The sequence below is a fragment of the Colletotrichum scovillei genome (assembly GCF_011075155.1).
Source record: "Colletotrichum scovillei strain TJNH1 chromosome Unknown Contig00002, whole genome shotgun sequence".
Lineage (NCBI taxonomy): Eukaryota > Fungi > Ascomycota > Sordariomycetes > Glomerellales > Glomerellaceae > Colletotrichum > Colletotrichum scovillei.
In genome coordinates this window covers 1512930-1529742 of record NW_023336260.1, presented here as the reverse complement: position 1 = coordinate 1529742, position 16813 = coordinate 1512930, and the positions used below count along the sequence as shown (strand labels likewise).

At 53.1% G+C, this 16813-nt stretch overlaps 5 protein-coding genes across 5 annotated transcripts; 4 read left to right on the top strand and 1 right to left on the bottom strand.

The window, feature by feature from the left end:
- Nucleotides 1-1216: 1216 nt before the first annotated feature.
- On the top strand, nucleotides 1217-3911 carry HER10_EVM0012318 (tRNA synthetase class II). Its single transcript, XM_035481715.1, has 5 exons — nucleotides 1217-1604; nucleotides 1668-2326; nucleotides 2376-2525; nucleotides 2587-2745; nucleotides 2799-3911. Exons 1-5 carry the CDS (start codon nucleotides 1385-1387, stop codon nucleotides 3753-3755), a joined length of 2145 nt encoding a protein of 714 aa, XP_035337787.1. The 5' UTR covers nucleotides 1217-1384; the 3' UTR covers nucleotides 3756-3911.
- Nucleotides 3912-3938: 27 nt separating this feature from the next.
- HER10_EVM0013238 (uncharacterized protein) lies at nucleotides 3939-4646 on the bottom strand. Its single transcript, XM_035482602.1, has one exon. The coding sequence runs from the start codon at nucleotides 4472-4474 to the stop codon at nucleotides 4094-4096; it is 381 nt and encodes a 126-aa protein (XP_035337856.1). The 5' UTR covers nucleotides 4475-4646; the 3' UTR covers nucleotides 3939-4093.
- Nucleotides 4647-8831: 4185 nt separating this feature from the next.
- HER10_EVM0010791 (GNS1/SUR4 family protein) lies at nucleotides 8832-10126 on the top strand (the record flags this gene model as incomplete). The annotated part of the gene is made up of 3 exons (XM_035480240.1): nucleotides 8832-9257; nucleotides 9318-9600; nucleotides 9684-10126. 3 exons carry the CDS (start codon nucleotides 8832-8834, stop codon nucleotides 9983-9985), a joined length of 1011 nt encoding a protein of 336 aa, XP_035337658.1. The 3' UTR covers nucleotides 9986-10126.
- A 2207-nt stretch (nucleotides 10127-12333) lies between these two features.
- HER10_EVM0008740 (major facilitator superfamily transporter) lies at nucleotides 12334-14970 on the top strand (the record flags this gene model as incomplete). Its single annotated transcript, XM_035478250.1, has 5 exons — nucleotides 12334-12645; nucleotides 12700-13389; nucleotides 13437-13765; nucleotides 13827-13884; nucleotides 13942-14970. 5 exons carry the CDS (start codon nucleotides 12334-12336, stop codon nucleotides 14968-14970), a joined length of 2418 nt encoding a protein of 805 aa, XP_035337473.1.
- A 635-nt stretch (nucleotides 14971-15605) lies between these two features.
- Nucleotides 15606-16744, top strand: HER10_EVM0004219 (uncharacterized protein). Its single transcript, XM_035473871.1, has 2 exons — nucleotides 15606-15984; nucleotides 16086-16744. The coding sequence occupies exons 1-2, from the start codon at nucleotides 15690-15692 to the stop codon at nucleotides 16595-16597; spliced, it is 807 nt and encodes a 268-aa protein (XP_035337108.1). The 5' UTR covers nucleotides 15606-15689; the 3' UTR covers nucleotides 16598-16744.
- Nucleotides 16745-16813: the final 69 nt, after the last annotated feature.

Below are 16813 nucleotides of genomic sequence, written 5' to 3'. Positions count from 1 at the left end.
ATACTGAACGCTCTCGATTCAATCTTCACCCCTCGTGCTTGGCACGACTTCAAAACTTTGAACGGCACCATGGCTTATTGAAACACTTTGGGGAAACATGGGGTTCGCTGAATCATCAAACGGAGACATCCATCTCCTTCACATGTACGGAGTAGAGCGCAGCGGCACAGTGGTTAGCTCTCGGACCCTTTGTGTTTTTCTTTCGCCCGTCATCGGGGTCTTGATTGATTCATTCGAGTCTGGGGATGGCTGGCGAGCCGCTCAGGGCACCACCCCCGTCAGTGTGTATGCACTGACGAGGTCAAAATGTCTACCATACAAAAGAGTCTCCAAGATTTGATGTATCCCATCCACCGCCGACATACGCCAGTTGCGATTCGACATCGTCCATTATCATACCGCGCCTGCAGAGCCCCGAAAGCTTCACCGACGCGGGAGACTCATCCGATGTTTCTCGCTCCCAGCCGACCGCAAAATCTCTGGCTGTAGCCGTGTCAGGAAGAACGTATCGACGTATCCGACCGCAGGCTGCGCCATCAAAGGAGAGAGAATATTGTTCGCGCCAACGCAGAGAAAACCCCTTCGACCTCACTCGAAGCCTCGAGGCTCCCGGTTGTCGTCGAACAAACAAAGAAGTGCCAAGCCCACAGAATTCTTCCATTTCGTGAAAAATCAGATTTGCCTTTCATCGCGTCCGATACTAGTAACAAGGTCGTGTCGAACGCCTATGTCATGGCCCCCTCCGCCCTCGACACCTTTGCCCTGAAGCCACCAGAAGGGGAGAGCTTGGATGCTTCAGACGGAGGCAGCAGCATCATGTTATCCACGTGGCTATCATCACCTGCAACAAATATCCAATTAGTATTCTCGTCGTTTTGTTGAGATGCGCGCAATTGCGCTGAGAAAGATTTGGGAGGGGAGACCAAACGTACACTTTTTTGAAATGGAGAAATCATAAAGAGGAGAGGAAGGAAATTTTTAGGAGCTCTCTGAAAGATTTTTATATGGACGCGAGGATCTGCCCCGCGCTAATCACTTTTTTGGTGGGGACCTTCTGCCTGAGGTGCCAGCAAGCGCCGGCTGGGGGGCCTGAGGTAGGCGCCATGCTGCAGGCTGCAGCAGCCCACCTGTGTCGCATTGGATGGGTGGGCTCCGACATCGTTCCACCGTTTTGATGCAGTGAACAGTGAGCTAAGGGACTTTAAGCTACCTTATGATAGCTTCAAATGTCACAAAATCAAACCGGATCTCAGCCCACCTATCATTCCTTCTAACCACGCCATTGTGCCCTGCCGAAGCTCCAATTTGATTGCTGCACCTTGTGCACTTGACTCTAAGCTTCTGCACCATTGCAATCTTTAATTAGGCCTGCCAGACCTTCCAGATGCTTCGCCAATACTGTCGCAGTAGAGCGTTGGCTGCGTTGCGTCCGCGCACACCCCAATCGCAACCCCTCAGCCGAAGTCTCTCTCTTCTTCCAAACTCAATATGTAGCCAAACGAGTTCCCCGGGCCGTCAGGCTCGTCACCTGTCAACGACGAAACCTCAGCGGGCGCAAGACGAGTCAAAACATACACAGCTGTCAGAAGAGTTCAAGGAGTGCTGTGAGCAAGTTCAAGAATACCAGTGTAACTCCTAAGGCTTTTGCTGACTTTCGAAACCAACAGTCGCACTCCCCCAGATGTCCTCGCCCGAGGCATGGAGTAAACCGGGCTCCTCGATCATCGTGAGCGGACACATCGGCCGAACGAGAAAGGTCGGCAAGAACCTGGCATTCGCCCACCTGGAGCGCAACGGAAAACGAATTGGTCAAATCTGCGCCAAGGGCGACAATGCGGCTACACTAGCAAAGATTCGCCCCTTCAGCGCCGTTTTGGCAAAGGGCGTAACGACAGACGCATCGGGCGCGACACGATTCGAGATTGACATGGATTCGATACAATACCTCAACCCGTTCCCTAAGGACATCATTGTCGGCCCGGACACCGTGTTTCCGCCAGAGCAACGCCATCTCCAGTTGCGATTCCACAAGGAGTTGAAGGAGAGGCTGCGCTTCCGTGCGCATCTCAAGTCGTCCATGGGGCAGGCGATGGTGGACAGGGAGTTCATGGACGTCGAGACGCCCATCCTCTTCAAGTCTACTTCGGAAGGCGCAAGAGAGTTCATTGTGCCGACGAGGCGACCAAGATACGCCTATGCGCTACCTCAAAGCCCGCAGCAGTACAAGCAGGTCCTTATGGCTTCTGGCATGGGGGGTTACTACCAGTTTGCGCGGTGCTTCCGTGATGAAGATCATCGTGCAGACCGTCAACCCGAATTTACACAGGTGCGCTGTTTATGCAGCTAATGAGTACAGATCGCTAACATATTGACAGCTGGATATGGAAAAATCCTTTGCTACGGGCAAGACCATCATGGAGGACGTAGAATATGTCGTCGGCCGTGCGTGGGATGCTGTGAGAGAGCAGTACGTCATGGAAGTGGGAGAAGACTCATTCGCGCCGGTTAGAAAAGCGTCACTCGAGGTATGCGATCGCTCGCAAATTCAGACGCAGTGGAGTGAAATGGAGAGCTGACCGGAAATAGGACTGGCAACAAAGTGTGCAGGACAGCACGAAAGACGACGCCAAAGCACCTTTCTACCAAGAATACCCTGCCATCTCTAAGGCGTTCCTCAGAATGAAGTACACCGACTGTATGGATCTGTACGGATCCGACAAGCCGGATCTGCGCATTCCCAACAGGGTCAGTTGCGTCCCAAAGACGCCCCTTAGCATCAGAAGACTAACAGCGCCCAGATATGTCGCGTTGACGAAAGCCTCAACAAGGACTTTGTCAGCATGATCACCGATCTCGACGCACCCATCGTCGAAATCTGGAAGATCAGCCCACACGAAGACGCCGACAGGCGGGACGTGTGGAAGTTTGTGACGGAGTTCATGGAGAACCTTCCCAAAAGCCTCTCACAAAATCCGGACGGCGCCCCCACAGCCCTGATGTTCGACAGCAGCAAGCCGCTCAACGGCTTCTCCGCCCTCGGACCCGAAGGCCTAGACAGCATCCTGGGCTCTCTCCCCGAAGAAGCCGGCTTTTCGTCGCTCGAAAACGGAGACATTGTCCTGTTCCAGGCGCGCAAAAACCAACCCCAGCAAGGAGGCTCAACAAAACTCGGCGAGGCGAGAATCGCCCTGTACCACGCCGCCGTGGAAGCCGGCCTCCTAGACAGGGACGACAGCTTCAAGTTCCTCTGGGTGACCGACTTCCCCATGTTCACCCCGGAAGAAGAAGGCGACGTCGGCCAGGGCGGCGCCTCGGGCTTCTCGGCCACCCACCACCCCTTCACGTCCCCACACTCCGAGGAGGACTTTGAGCTGCTCTTCAAGGACCCGCTCCGGGCCAAGGCCGACCACTACGACCTTGTGCTCAACGGCGTGGAGCTCGGCGGAGGCAGCCGGCGTATCCACATTGCCGAGATCCAGGAGTTCATCTTCCGCGACATCCTCAAGATGAGCCAGGACAAGATTAAAGAGTTTTCGCACCTGCTCAAGGCGCTGAGGGCGGGGTGTCCGCCGCACGCGGGCTTCGCCATCGGGTTTGACCGGTTCGTGGCCGTGTTGAGCGGCTCGTCTTCCGTTAGGGACGTGATTGCGTTCCCGAAGAATAACAATGGCGTGGACGAGTTTGCTGGCGGGCCGGGCAAGATGACGAAGGAGCAATTGCTGACGTATAACCTGCAGTTCCGCAAGAAGGAATGAGTAGGTTGAGGTGCTGTCACTCCCCTCCCTTTATGCGACTGTATCATGTTCACTGTCATACACTGTATTATCTTGTAAAATTACCTTACTGTAACAATACCAACGGCCTTGGGCGCCAAATGTGGAGAGGTGCATTAGAGTACAACTTAGCACCAGATGTACGAAGATTTAGACAGTTGATTCAAGGGATATCATTATATTCCACATAAATCACGGTGATTCCATGACGTGAACGCTCCTAATAACACAAGTAAAAGAACCTCCCAAGTCATCATCATCCTGCTTCATTCTCCCTTTCCTTCCCATAATCATATCCCATTCAGATCCTATCTCGTTCTTCAAGATCTCTTCCACTGACCAGCATCCTCAGCCCCCTTGCCAACAGAGTTCAGCGCGCCCGACAATCCCTGTCCAAGGTTGGCAATCCCGTCACCGACAGGGCGGCCAGCGGACCCGGTCGCGCTGGAGATGGTGTCGCCGACGCCCTGGGTCGCGGCGCCGGTCACGTTGCCGACGGTGCGGGTGACGCCGCCGACGGTGTTGCCGAGGGCCGAGGTGACGAACTTTGCGCCGCCCGTGACGCCTGCGTTCTGGTCGCTGTTTCCGACGGGCATTTTGGGCAAGATTGGTTTGTGTTGTTGGGAGGCGGGTGCAAGTTTGTTTAAGAGGGGGACGTCTTTTATTTTGGTTTGGGTGTGTTGTTTGTTGAAGGTTGGCATGCGGCTTTTTTGAGGTTTGCCTTTGGTTGTAAGAAGATGTCTCAGACAAGATGAGGAACGTGGTTGAGGTGGTTGAGGCCCCTTCTTATGAACTGTTTGATGAATTGCTTTGTGGTTAAGGAAGGTGATGTGAGCTCCCGTCTGGACTGATAGAGTGTGACGTCAGAGGTGCATGTGCGGGATGGAAAGCTCAGGGACCACCCCCCTGTCCTAGGTACCGGTATCTGATCAGGCAGGCGGGGGTGTGAATCGCACCTATCAAAGCTTCCACCTTTCCACATTTTCGTCGTCAGATTTGACATCACACATTGCTGGCACCGTGTCGTCTCAGACAGGGATGTGCCCGTAGGTGTGCGGCCATTCGGGCTGACGACATTGTTCTAGCCTGTTGGAGAACACATACCGAAGTTGAAGATCGGCTTTCTTGGAGCTATGATTCTTGGTGACGGAGACATGGGTTTATGGGGTTCGTGTGATTGGGGAGGGTAGTTTTGAGTTCGAGATCAGCTATGCAGGGCTTTTGGCGATGTGTTTTCCTGTGGCAGTGCTGAAGGATTCGCAGAGGGTTGCTTGACTTGAGTGAATTTGATATGGCCTGGTCCTAACAGATGGGCCAGCCTCCCTCCATGCGCATGTGAATATATTCTCTACCGTGCTTTTTATCTGATCCCATCCCCATCGCCCAATGATATTCCGAGTGAGCCATGCATCGATGCGTGATTTGCATGATTGGTGAGTGCGGGATAACGTGGAGCTTTGGCCTCAATGTTGACCTCTCCCCTTACTTTAGCTTCATCAGAGACGACGTGCCTAGCACGCCTGGGCCTCGGAGCGACCGCTAGGAGACTCAAGAATGAAGCAGAGATAAGCGGACTCGGGATATCTAGGCATGATGTCGATTCGCTGAGATGTTGTTGTCCCAGTGGGTTTCCTCACAACTTCGCCTTCTTGACGAACATGCCAGAACGAATGCACCTGAACCAGTCTTTCAATGCCTTGACTGTGGCGTGATTGACATATCGTCAACTCCTCATGTACCCAAATCCTTCTCGATGAGTAGACGTTTTTCTCCAAGATTGCAGTCCGCCGCTCGTCTTGAAGAACGTTTCGCACGTGGAAAGTTGATGGTCCCCACCAAGCTAACACCGGAACCCGTGGCGCCACGATCTGCCAGATCGACGCCGTTGAAGACAGGACCAGTTGTCACACAGACTAGCTTGTGAGACCCGTCGCATTCTCAGGCGCTAGCTGGATGCTCCGCAGCTGGCGTTGTCTTAGACACAGAGCCGCTAGCTCTCTCGCATGCCGAAAGCAGAGTGGCAAAAGCTTCAAGCCAAATATGTTCTCGTCTTTGACATTCTTCTTGGGCGCTGGTTGAAGAAAACGGCCGAAGGGTCATACTAAGATACTGAATTGCGTACTTTAGGGCGGTTAATGTATCCCATGAGCAGGAACGTCTTGGCCGAGTGGCATGGTACACACTTCCACAATATTAAAGAGCGTCCATCAACGCAAAGAATTGTCTAAACTCCTTCAACATCGTGAAGCGTCTCGCATTAGATGAGGGCATCTTGTTGATTATAGCAATTGCACTATCTAAAGTATCCATAAGGGGTCTCTGATAAGCTTTATCAGATATGCAGAGGGACCGTCTTTTACTGAATTTTACCGTAGTTTTAGAGGCATCCTACACGGCTTAGAGCGTCTTGTGTAGTATTCCGGGATGCATACTTGTTCGGCGATGAAGACTAGTCATGTCATGTTTCGTCTGGTCATGCCACGCTTCATCGAGATTGGTAACAACATACTCCGTACCAAGAGTTCAATAAACAATTGTGTCGTCGATATCAGTGAGGGCACCGTGAGAAGAGTTGCCTACTTGTACCACCAATGGGGCCTTGGATATGATCTATACTCCGATGTTGCCCACTCTTGCCCTATCTGCCAAGCGAAATTTGACCCTGAAGCTACGATGACCAACAAGAGTCACTCCAAGAGGCCAGGAGATCAGTCTCGACAGGTAAATATCCCGTTCTCTCTCCGTTTAAGAGTACCGCCTTCTGGACGAGCGCTTAACTCGACTTGACCGGCCCGCCAATGACCCAGTCGCTACTTCTGCATCTAAGAATCGTCCGCTCCTGAACCATCTACTATATCAAGAAAACTACTACCCATGATACATAATACGTACTGGGTTTGCCAGAGTGAATACACAAAGACGTTGATTAGATTGAAGTCTCCGAATACCGGAAAGCTACATAGAAATTCCCCCAGAACAAAGAAAAAGGAATTGAGACAGAAGAATGGGGAAGATTGACCTTATCATATACGCCCTTGCCCGGACTTGAACACCATGCCCCTCAGTCAAGCCCAACTTTGACTTCATTGGAGTATTTGTTATTTTGGTCACTACACTAGGCGTACAGTTTGACCTGGCCCGTCGACCTTAACAGACGTCGCTGTGATGGTGACAGGAACGACGTTGGGATGGCATATATACCCTTAGCCCCGCATGACAGGGGAGGTATGTCGTGTAAAGAAGTAGGACGTGACGGATGGGATCTGAAGGGTTAGGCAGCCGTAGATTGTGCCAACCAGCAACCGAGCAAACTGATTGAGTACCTCGGATCTCACGCTTGGGCAATTCGGCGTCGAATCCTCACTGAAGCTCATCTTGATTCACGGCCAGCCGCATCGAGAGCTTACGATGATGTCAAGATTGAGCATCTTGGAGGCCCCAAATGCCTGGTGGTGCGTCGTCACAGATCTACAGCTTTTCTCTGAGATCCCGTCTTCGTGCGTAACCGTACTACCAGTGCCAATATTACCAGATTTCGCAGCGCCTGTAGGCTATGGTACGGTCTCGAAGTCTTGTCTCATAGTAGGCCACTGATGGTGTTACCATCATGAAATTCCGACACATGAGTCAACAAAAGATGATGACGAGCGCGGACACGAAAGACCGAGGGAGGCGAGGGCGATGCTGAACTGGCTTGAGCCCATGACTTGAAAGATAGCGGACGAGCACACGAGCTGCGAAGAAGCGTGATACTATAGTCTCTTCGACAACACTGCCGCATGAGGACCATTCTAGACGATGAAAGCTTGATACTGAGTATTTATACGTAGAAATCGCATAGTGAGAGTGGATGGACAGACCATCCTCAACACCTGGAGGGGTGGGCCGATGATGAACGATTTGAGTGGTCGAAGCTGAAGAGACCCTGGATACAAGGTAGGAAGCATATTCAGAGAGTGAAGTGTCAGTTGGGTGGAGTACGGTATCATCATCTCTGTCTTGGAGCTTGAAATTCACGATAGCGTAGGAGAGATGCACGCTGTTTCTTGTGATGGGGTGTGCACACGAAGCGTTTCTTGAGAAACTAGAGGGAGTCAGATGAACCAAGCTCCACTTGGATGAAAGAAAATCATGCAGGAACCAGAAAGTATGCTAATCTGGACGCTGTTTCTCCGACACACTTTCGCAGTTCCCACCTCAACTGTAGCCATTACCGTAAAGGACCAGAGCTCAGAGCTAGGAGTTTGCCAACATTTTCGTGCCAGCGGTTGAAGATAGACAACTTTTCATCTTGAAGTGATATCTTTGTTGAGATCCCATCGAGTGGACTTCTGAGTAAAGCAAAGTTGGCTTGAATGATGGCCGGTGACTCAAGATAGGCCAATAGCTGGCTGTACCAATTCAACCTTCTTCTCAACGCTGTATTCATCTTGCGTGTTAGCTATACCAACAAGGTCGTTTCCACTGGTGATTTTGCACTGCCACGAGTGTCTGAATGCGAGAAGCAAATACCATCTTTAACTTCAATAGAAAAAGCCTGATTCTGATGAGGGGTTAAAACCGGGTACGCGCTAGAGAACCACGTAACGCCTCTCTCAAAGCTAAGGCATAACCCGTGTGGGATGTACGCGAGCCCAGGTATCAAACGCGTCCGTCAAGGTCCGTCGTAGCTGTACGTAAAGCTGGGTACGAGCCTTCGGAGCATTGATACCGAGCTGGCAAAAGCTTGGGTAGCTACGGGGAATGGACAATCTAATTGCGGCTCGCGCTGATCATGCATTGGGTACCCGCGAGGACCGTAAAGAAAAAAAAAAAAATGCCGTCATAGGCTGGTGTGCTTAAAGCAATTGAGTTGGTGGTCTGAAACGGAGGCATCGAGATGGTCGAGCTTGGGGCGTAGAGCGGCGGCCCCATTTTCCCATGGTAAAGTCTTGGTCATGCATTGAGGTACTCATCCACATTAGCATAAATCGATTGTAATTCTTCTCCTTCTCTCTACGTGAGATATCTTTCTTTCTTTCTTCAAGATCCTTCAAACTCTCTTTCCCCCCAGTCATCATGTTTCCCGATAATCTCACCTCCAGCGGCAACATCTCCGGGTTTATGGTGGTGAAAGATGCATCCGCAGCGCTTCTCTCACCATGGACGACATTCGACAAGGTCTACAAATCGGTGATGGGATACCCTGCCAGCGAGTTCGAGTTCGTTTACGGACAGACACCACTCTCGACTTTCACTGAAGCCATGACTCTGGTGGTGCTGTATCTCGTAGTCGTTTTTGGCGGCCGGGAGGTGATGCGCAACCGCAAACCGCTGGAGCTGAACACGCTCTTCAAAATCCACAACTTTTTCCTGTCTCTTCTCAGCGGAGCTCTACTGGTTCTCTTCGTTGAACAAGTTGCACCAAGCCTGTGGCAGAAGGGCATCTACGAATGCATCTGCGGACCCACAGGCTGGACACAACAGCTAGTCGTTCTTTACTACGTGAGTAATCTGAAAAAATCACTTATAACTAAGAACCCAAGCTGAACCAATTCCCGGCAGATCAACTACCTCACAAAGTACTACGAGCTCATCGATACCGTCTTCCTGATGCTCAAGAAGAAACCCCTCACCTTCCTCCACTGCTACCACCACCCGGCCACCGCGCTCCTCTGCTTCAGCCAGTTGATCGGAGGCACCCCGCTGTCCTGGGTGCCCATCACGCTCAACCTGACGGTGCACGTCGTCATGTATTGGTATTACTTCCAGACCGCACGGGGCGTCAAGGTGTGGTGGAAGCAGTGGATCACCGTCTTGCAGATTACCCAGTTCGTGCTGGACCTTGGTGAGTCGAACCGGTCTCCTCAGCTCACTTGACATGATGGTGAGACTTTTGGTATCTGGATTGATGCTAATCTGCGCCGACAGGTTTCGTCTACTTTGGCTTCTACGACGTCTTCGCAGACACGTACTTCAAGGAGATCCTCCCTCACGTCGGCCGGTGCGGCGGCGAGTTCTATTCAGCTGTGACCGGCGGCGCCATCCTGACGTCGTACCTGATCCTCTTCATCATGTTCTACATTTCGACTTACAAGAAGGGCGGTCGCGGCAAGGCGGCTGCATCTGCGTCGAAAAAGTCCAACCCGGCCGTCGTCCTCAACGAAAAGCAGACTTTGGCGGCGGCAGTGACCTTGGGAGGTAAGAACGCCACGGTTGAGCTTCAAACCTGATAAACTTTCACCTCAACTCAGTTTTTTTCGCGTTTTTATTTTGGACAAAGCATGAACCCATAGAATACCATAGACACGTAGCATTGTTGGTCTGGTGGTCCTTGGAACTGAGCCCGGTGCTCGGGCCAGAGTATTCAAAGCGTGAGGGGTGAGTAACGAGATACCTGGTTGGTGCTATTGGTGGCGGTGACGGTGACGTTGGTGGGCATAAGTATTGGTTGAGGTTCGAAAGCAGGGCGGGAGTTTACTCCGGATTGTGGAACAAATGACATGAGTTTATTGCAAGAGTGTGCCCATGTCTGACTGTATGCAAAAGTGAAATGCCATGTCTGATGGTGAAAGATGGTGGGATGGGGTGAGATGAGGAGGAAACATCTGAAGTTGTGCGGCCTGCGGTCTGCCGGAGTGAGGCGGGTCGATGGATTTAGAATTACGGGCCTTCAAAGTGTGGTCGGATCGTCTGGGGAATCCTGGTCCGCAGATCGCGCTAGTACGAATACGATCAGAATCCAACATGCTGACTCTCGAGGCCATTCTTGCTTTCCTCTCACTCGACAAGCGTTCTCGAGTACTCGAGTTGATGAATTTCTGTCCATCAGTTTGGTTCATATATGGCGCTAAGGATGAATGGAAATTGTATTACTGGCATGATCAATCGCCGGACACACTGCCATGATGCCACAGCCATGAAAGTGGTGTTGTTAGGTGTGTGCGCCTTAGTTGTTTAGAGTAAGATAATTGGCGGACATCACATGCAATTAGAGCTGGAGGTATCTTCAGTTTTGCCAAGCACATGCTGTATTTGCGATGAGTTCAACCGATGAAGCGCTTGGCCTAAATGCCGGTGGCAGGACGGCTTCCTCCAGGTGGACGGCATCAAAGTGACGAAGCGCGGGCAAGCCTCTCCTTGTTTCAACTCTGAACTTCTTCCAACCTCCCACACCAATATCGTGATCAATAATCCAGTAAACTGGCAGAAACAAGCAGGCGTCATGGCTTATGAGACATGAGAAATCGTACATGTAACAATACCGGCCACTAGCGAATGGACGGCGTAGCAGAATCCGTCGGCTACCTGACTGAATCAAGGGAAAGGTCGATGATGAAGAAACAATGGAGTGATAAGAGGAAGAGAGTTTAGAAGAAAAAAAAAGAGATGCCTGCAGGGGGACTCGAAGGCAAAAGTTACAGAAAGCGGTAGCGTTGCGCTTCAGGATTAGGGGTATAACCATCTTAAGCTTCTGTGCAGAAGTCCCTTTTGTTCTGTAACTGACGCAAGGTTGAGCAGTTGCTTCCTATGACCCACCAGGGACAAGTTTGATGTTATCCTTCTGTCCTCTGATTCATCACCAAGACCGCATCGAAGTCTACCCCCGCTGTTGACCCGAAACGATATACAGATACACAAGACTCCCATGTTTCATTCCATGGACGAAAAGCAATGCAGCTGCACGGATAGGCCAAGCAAGCGATGAGTTTGCAGAGTTCCCTGTCTCTCCGATGATGACGAGGACACCACCTGCCTCCTCTGGACTCCATGTTTCACGTTCCCATCCCAATTCATTGTCTTCGGTCCCGACAAACAAAGACATCGGCCCCGGAATTCCGTCTAGTTTCAAATTCCACGGCGCCGGCGCCGTGGATGGCACCCTCTTCCGCCACACTTCCCCTCACCAAGTGCTAGCGCCCCCTCGGCTGCTGCTTCGTGCTTTGTTCGATCCTCAACAACAGCTCACCAGCCTCATGGTTCTAACGGGGGACCCCCGCGGTTCATCGAGAGATGATGGCTGTCAGAAATGGTGTGCTAGTAATGGCACTCAAACTTGGCCGATCTAGTCCTTGATCTGGCAAGCGGTGCCAGTCTTGCCCGTGAGCCACATGGCATGCTGCCTCCTGTCTCACAACCGATATGCTCTACAGACCCATACCTACCGACATCGGGCAGTCTTGCTTGCTAGCTCAGCCCATCACTTTGGAGTCTGACGTTCAGCTACTCCGTAGAACGCCTCGGTAGTAAGTACGTTCAACGAGAGGCTATTCCTAAATCGAGCTAATGACAATTCGCGCGCAGCTGAGGATGTTCTACCAGTTTTTTCGGGCGCCGCCGATGATCTAGACAGTCGATTGACCGCAGGTTATGAACTAGTGATGAAGCTAAATCGAGACTGTGGGTGGTTTCTGCCTCCTCCTCTTAAGCAGAAGGCGGCAGCTTTAAGATTTGTGGAAGACCTGCAATGCCCAACAACACCTCTTTTCTGAACTTTTACCCAAACATCAAGTACACAAAGCATTGTGCCGTCCAATACACTAGCTTCCAAAGCTCTTCCAGCATGCGAGATGACAAGAATATGGGAGAGGATGCTGAAAAGCGTGAGCCCGTAGCTGGAAGCGGTGCACCCCAGACAAAAAGGCCCTCACTCGGATCTAGGCCATCCTCAGACCTTCTCGGTGTGGAGCGCTCGCGAATCTCAGTCATACACTCCCATACTACTCATCTACCTGGCCTCGACGACAACCTACGTTCATCCTACTCAGAGGAGAATGGCAACGACGGGGAGGGCATTCTGCCACGATCTGTGACGGAAGAAAGGGAAGAACAGGCTCGCCTATCACAGGACCATCCCTCTGCCACTGAAGCTGAGGCGAAGAGGGCGACGGATGTGACAGACGAAGAGACACGCAAGAGGAACAGCGAACTTTCGATGGCATATCAGAGCTTCTACAACGAAAACCAATGCCGCCGCCACGATTCCATGAGATCCTCAACAACCCTAACCGACGGGTCACGACCGCCACCGATCCCCCGACGGGTATCATCCCTACGACAATCCGGCGCCGTACGCATGATCCCCCGCGAAGACTCGATCTCGCCCACGCAAACCCAAAGCGCTTCCCCCTTCGCCATAAAGAGAGTCCCGTCACACACCGTCTCAGACTCACGTACGCGCTCTAGAACAGACGACGTAGAATGGAACGCCTCCTCACCACCGCAACTCGAGTCCGCGTCAATTTTATCGTCCATCTTCGCCCCGCAACTACGGCACCTCGCGAGCCATCCTTCCCTCCACGGGTCCATATCGAGTAGTGAGCCGCGGGGGATGGGACAGCAGGGTCTCACGCCTGTCACGGAACAGAGACATCCCGGCAAGACCGATGCTCGGATCAGCCGTTTCGCAAGACAATTCGAGCCGGGTATTGACGAGGTTGATGGCGGGGACTACCAGCGCCAAGTAACGTATCTTGATATGGCGAGGGCGGAGAAGCATGGCTCCGTGGTGTCGCCGTCTTCGGGCAGCGAGGTGGAAGGAGAGCAGGGGGTAGAAGGATGGCGGCTCGCGGTTCTGGTGATTGGGATCTGTCTCGCGGTGTTTTCCATCTCGGCAGATCGATCCCTTCTCACAACCGTAAGTGACCATGTCGTTTGATGAACTACCCAGACTAACAGGACCAGGCCATACCGCAAATCACATCGGAGTTACAGTCCACTGCAGACATTGGCTGGTACGGCTCAGCTCAGCTTCTCACGATCTGTGCCTTCCAGCCTGTATTTGGCAGAGTCTTTATGCTCTTCTCCGTGAAGTGGGCATACGTCCTCGCCACGTTTCTGTTCCTGGCTGGGTCGCTCACCTGTGGCCTCGCCCCCGGCTCTCTTGCGCTCATCGGTGGCCGTGCCGTGGCTGGCTTTGGAAGCGCTGGGGTCCTCACCGGGAGTTTTGTTGTGATCGCAACCGCGGTTCCCGTGAGGGTGCGGCCGGTTTGTACGGCCATCGTCGGATTGATGTAAGAAACCTCCATCCAAAGAGAGGGAAATTCAGACGTATTGACGCTAACACAACGACAGTTTCGGTCTTGGCGCCATGGTCGGTCCCCTGCTCGGAGGTGTCTTTACTGGCCTTGTCGTGAGTGATCCTGTGGCCTGATAGTTTGCAAAAGACAAAGACTGACTCCGTCTCCAGACGTGGCGATGGTGTTTCTACATCAACCTCCCCATCGCAGGCTTCACCCTCATCGTATTTCTCTTATTCTTCCACCCTCGGCAGCAACCACAGCACAAGAAGACCTTCCTCAACAAGATTTTTGATCTAGACCTGATAGGCAACGTACTCCTCCTCGGAGCCTGCGTAATGCTCTTCCTAGCCCTCCAGTACATCACCCAAGGCGAACCCTTATCGAGCACAAGAATCATCGGCCTCCTCTCAGGCGCCGGCGCAACGGCTATCGTCTTCGCGGCATGGCAGTGGTGGAAACAGGACGGCGCGCTCTTCACACCAGCTATCATCACCCAACGAACCGTAGCCGCCTCCTGCGTCGCGGCCTTCGCAACGTACGGCGCCCTTCTCATCCACATCTACTTTCTCCCAATCTGGTTCCAGGCAGTCCGCGGTGAGAGCGCCCTATCCTCCGGTGTGGACATGCTGCCGTACGTCGCCGCGATAGCCCTCTTCTCCCTGCTAGCAGGCATATTCGTCTCCATCGTGGGTCACCCCCCGGCCCCGGCCATAATAGGAGGCATGATCGCGACAGCTGGGTGCGGCAAGCTCCTTACGCTTTCGCCCGACACGCCGACGCCTCACTGGATCGGCTTCGAGATTCTCGTCGCGGCGGGCTTCGGGATGGCTATACAGCAGGGGTTCACCGCCGTGCAGGCCGTCCTGCCGCCGGACGAGGTACCCGTCGGGACTGCGGCGGTCGTGGCGTCGCAGGCGCTGGGCGGAGCCGTTTTTGTGTCTATCGGGAATGCGCTTTTCCAGAATCACTTGCTGCGGGCTTCGGCTCCCGGGGTGGATATCCCAGCGGTGCTCGGGGCCGGGGTGACGGCGTTCCGGACGGTTGTGCCGGCTGAGACGCTTCCGATAATGGTTTCCGTGTACAATGACGCTCTTCGCGTGGTGCTCACTGCTGCGATTCCGTTGGCTGCCGTTTCGGCCATTGCGGCTTGTTTTATGGAATGGAAATCTGTAAACAGAACGAGAGGTGCATGGTAGTCATGGCGGCGAGATGCAGGAGGGGTTGATGATGATAGTGAGCATGTCCGTTAGCGTACTAGCGAGATGGTCATTCGCGATTTGCAACAAGCTTATCTCTATGCTTTTTGTGAGCTATTCCCAATTTGCATTTCGTAAAAGACGGCCCCCTGTGAAAGCCGTCTCTTCCTACTGAGGGGATCGATGACGATCGCAGCCATCCCGGTAAGGGCCGCAAGGCAACAGAATTAACCCCTGGTAACCCATGCAGCTGGTGGAGAGGGACCTGCAGGTGTTTGCAGCAGACCACACCTATGGCGCTCTCCTACGAAACAGTTTGGGCAGTCCTTACACTTTAGAAGTCAATGACAACTGGGCTGAGAGAGTCTTGTATTGCGGTCATTTCCAGGAGGCGCGAAACCCGTCTAGTCAAGCCCGTGTGCGGCGTGATTCGTTCAAGGCGTCTAAGGCTGGTCAGGGATGCGAATCCCTCGACCCCCAAAATCAGTCGCCAAGCGCTGTATGTCTCTGGGACCCTGGCTTCATGGTGACTTTGAATGCACAGCTTGGGGCATAGGAAATTGAAGCATAGCCATTGTGCCTGCATGGAGTTGCGAGTTATTAATCGCAGCGTTCCGTCCCGCACCAACCCAAGGCTTTTCTCGCGTTCTCTTCCCGTCGTGCCGAAACTCTCTCTCACCTTTCTTCAAGATTGCTCGGGGCAGCACCCATCGTAAACAATGCGTCTACCGCTACTACACTGGCGGCTCCTCGCAGCGGTGCTGTTTGTCACGGCGGTGGCAGGCCAGACGTGTTACTGGCCCAACGGCGTCGAGGCGACGCAGGCGGTTGCGTGTCCCGTCGCCGGCGGCACCGAGGTCGCGGCGTGCTGCTTCCAGAATCATTATTGCATGAGCAACGGCCTCTGCTTCTCGCAGACGGAGCTGAGCTTCTACCGCGGCGCGTGTACAGATCAGAATTGGTCGAAGAGCGGGTGTCCGAAGTACTGCGACAAGGAGGAGATTACCGGCGGAGGTAAGAAACTTACTTCTTGGTGGGAAGACGGGGGGAGGAGAATGTTCTCTGTTTGGGGGAGTTCTGTGCCTTGGGTTAGTATGGACTGACTTTTATGATAGTCCCCGGCCGGCATTGCGGTGTCGCGTTATGCGGTGACAAAAAGTTCGCATGTCAAAACTCCGGCAACTGCGCAAACTACACCTTTGGCGTTCCCGCGGGTCAGATGCTGCTTAACGAGTACCTTAAATCAGACCTCGGCGACCTCGCGACAACGACGGTGACCGCGACCGCGGCAGTAGCAGGACAAAGCACCGGGGCCGCCGCAACGTGCTCCGCGACGGCGGCAGAATCCAGTTTCAGCAACGGGATCTCGACGGGCGCGGCGGCGGGGATCGGGGTGGGCATCGGTGCCCCGCTGGCGTTGGCGATCGCGGCGCTGACCGTCATGTTGTTGCGCGAGAAGAGGAAGACGAGGGCGGCGCTGTCGAGCCAGGTGGATTCCTCCGGGACGGGGCCGTCGTCGCCGTGGGCCAAGTCGGAGCGGACGGCGTATGTGCCGGTTGAGATGCATGGACAGCCTGTGCCGAATGAGATGTCTAGTAACCATGATAGGAGACATGAGCTTTCTTGATGTTTGAGGCTTGATGGTGGCTGGAGGGGTTGGTTGTGTGAATATTCGAGGAGAAATGGGTTCCGCAGCTTCTGAATCTGGAAAGTTATCTACGTAGCCATAGCTATGGAAATCCCTGAATCTGTAGTTCTCTTTGATATCGTGCACTAGATTCTGTTGGCCAATAGGCCAACTTCTATATTCCCATATCACCAACGCTCAAGATACAGGATTCAG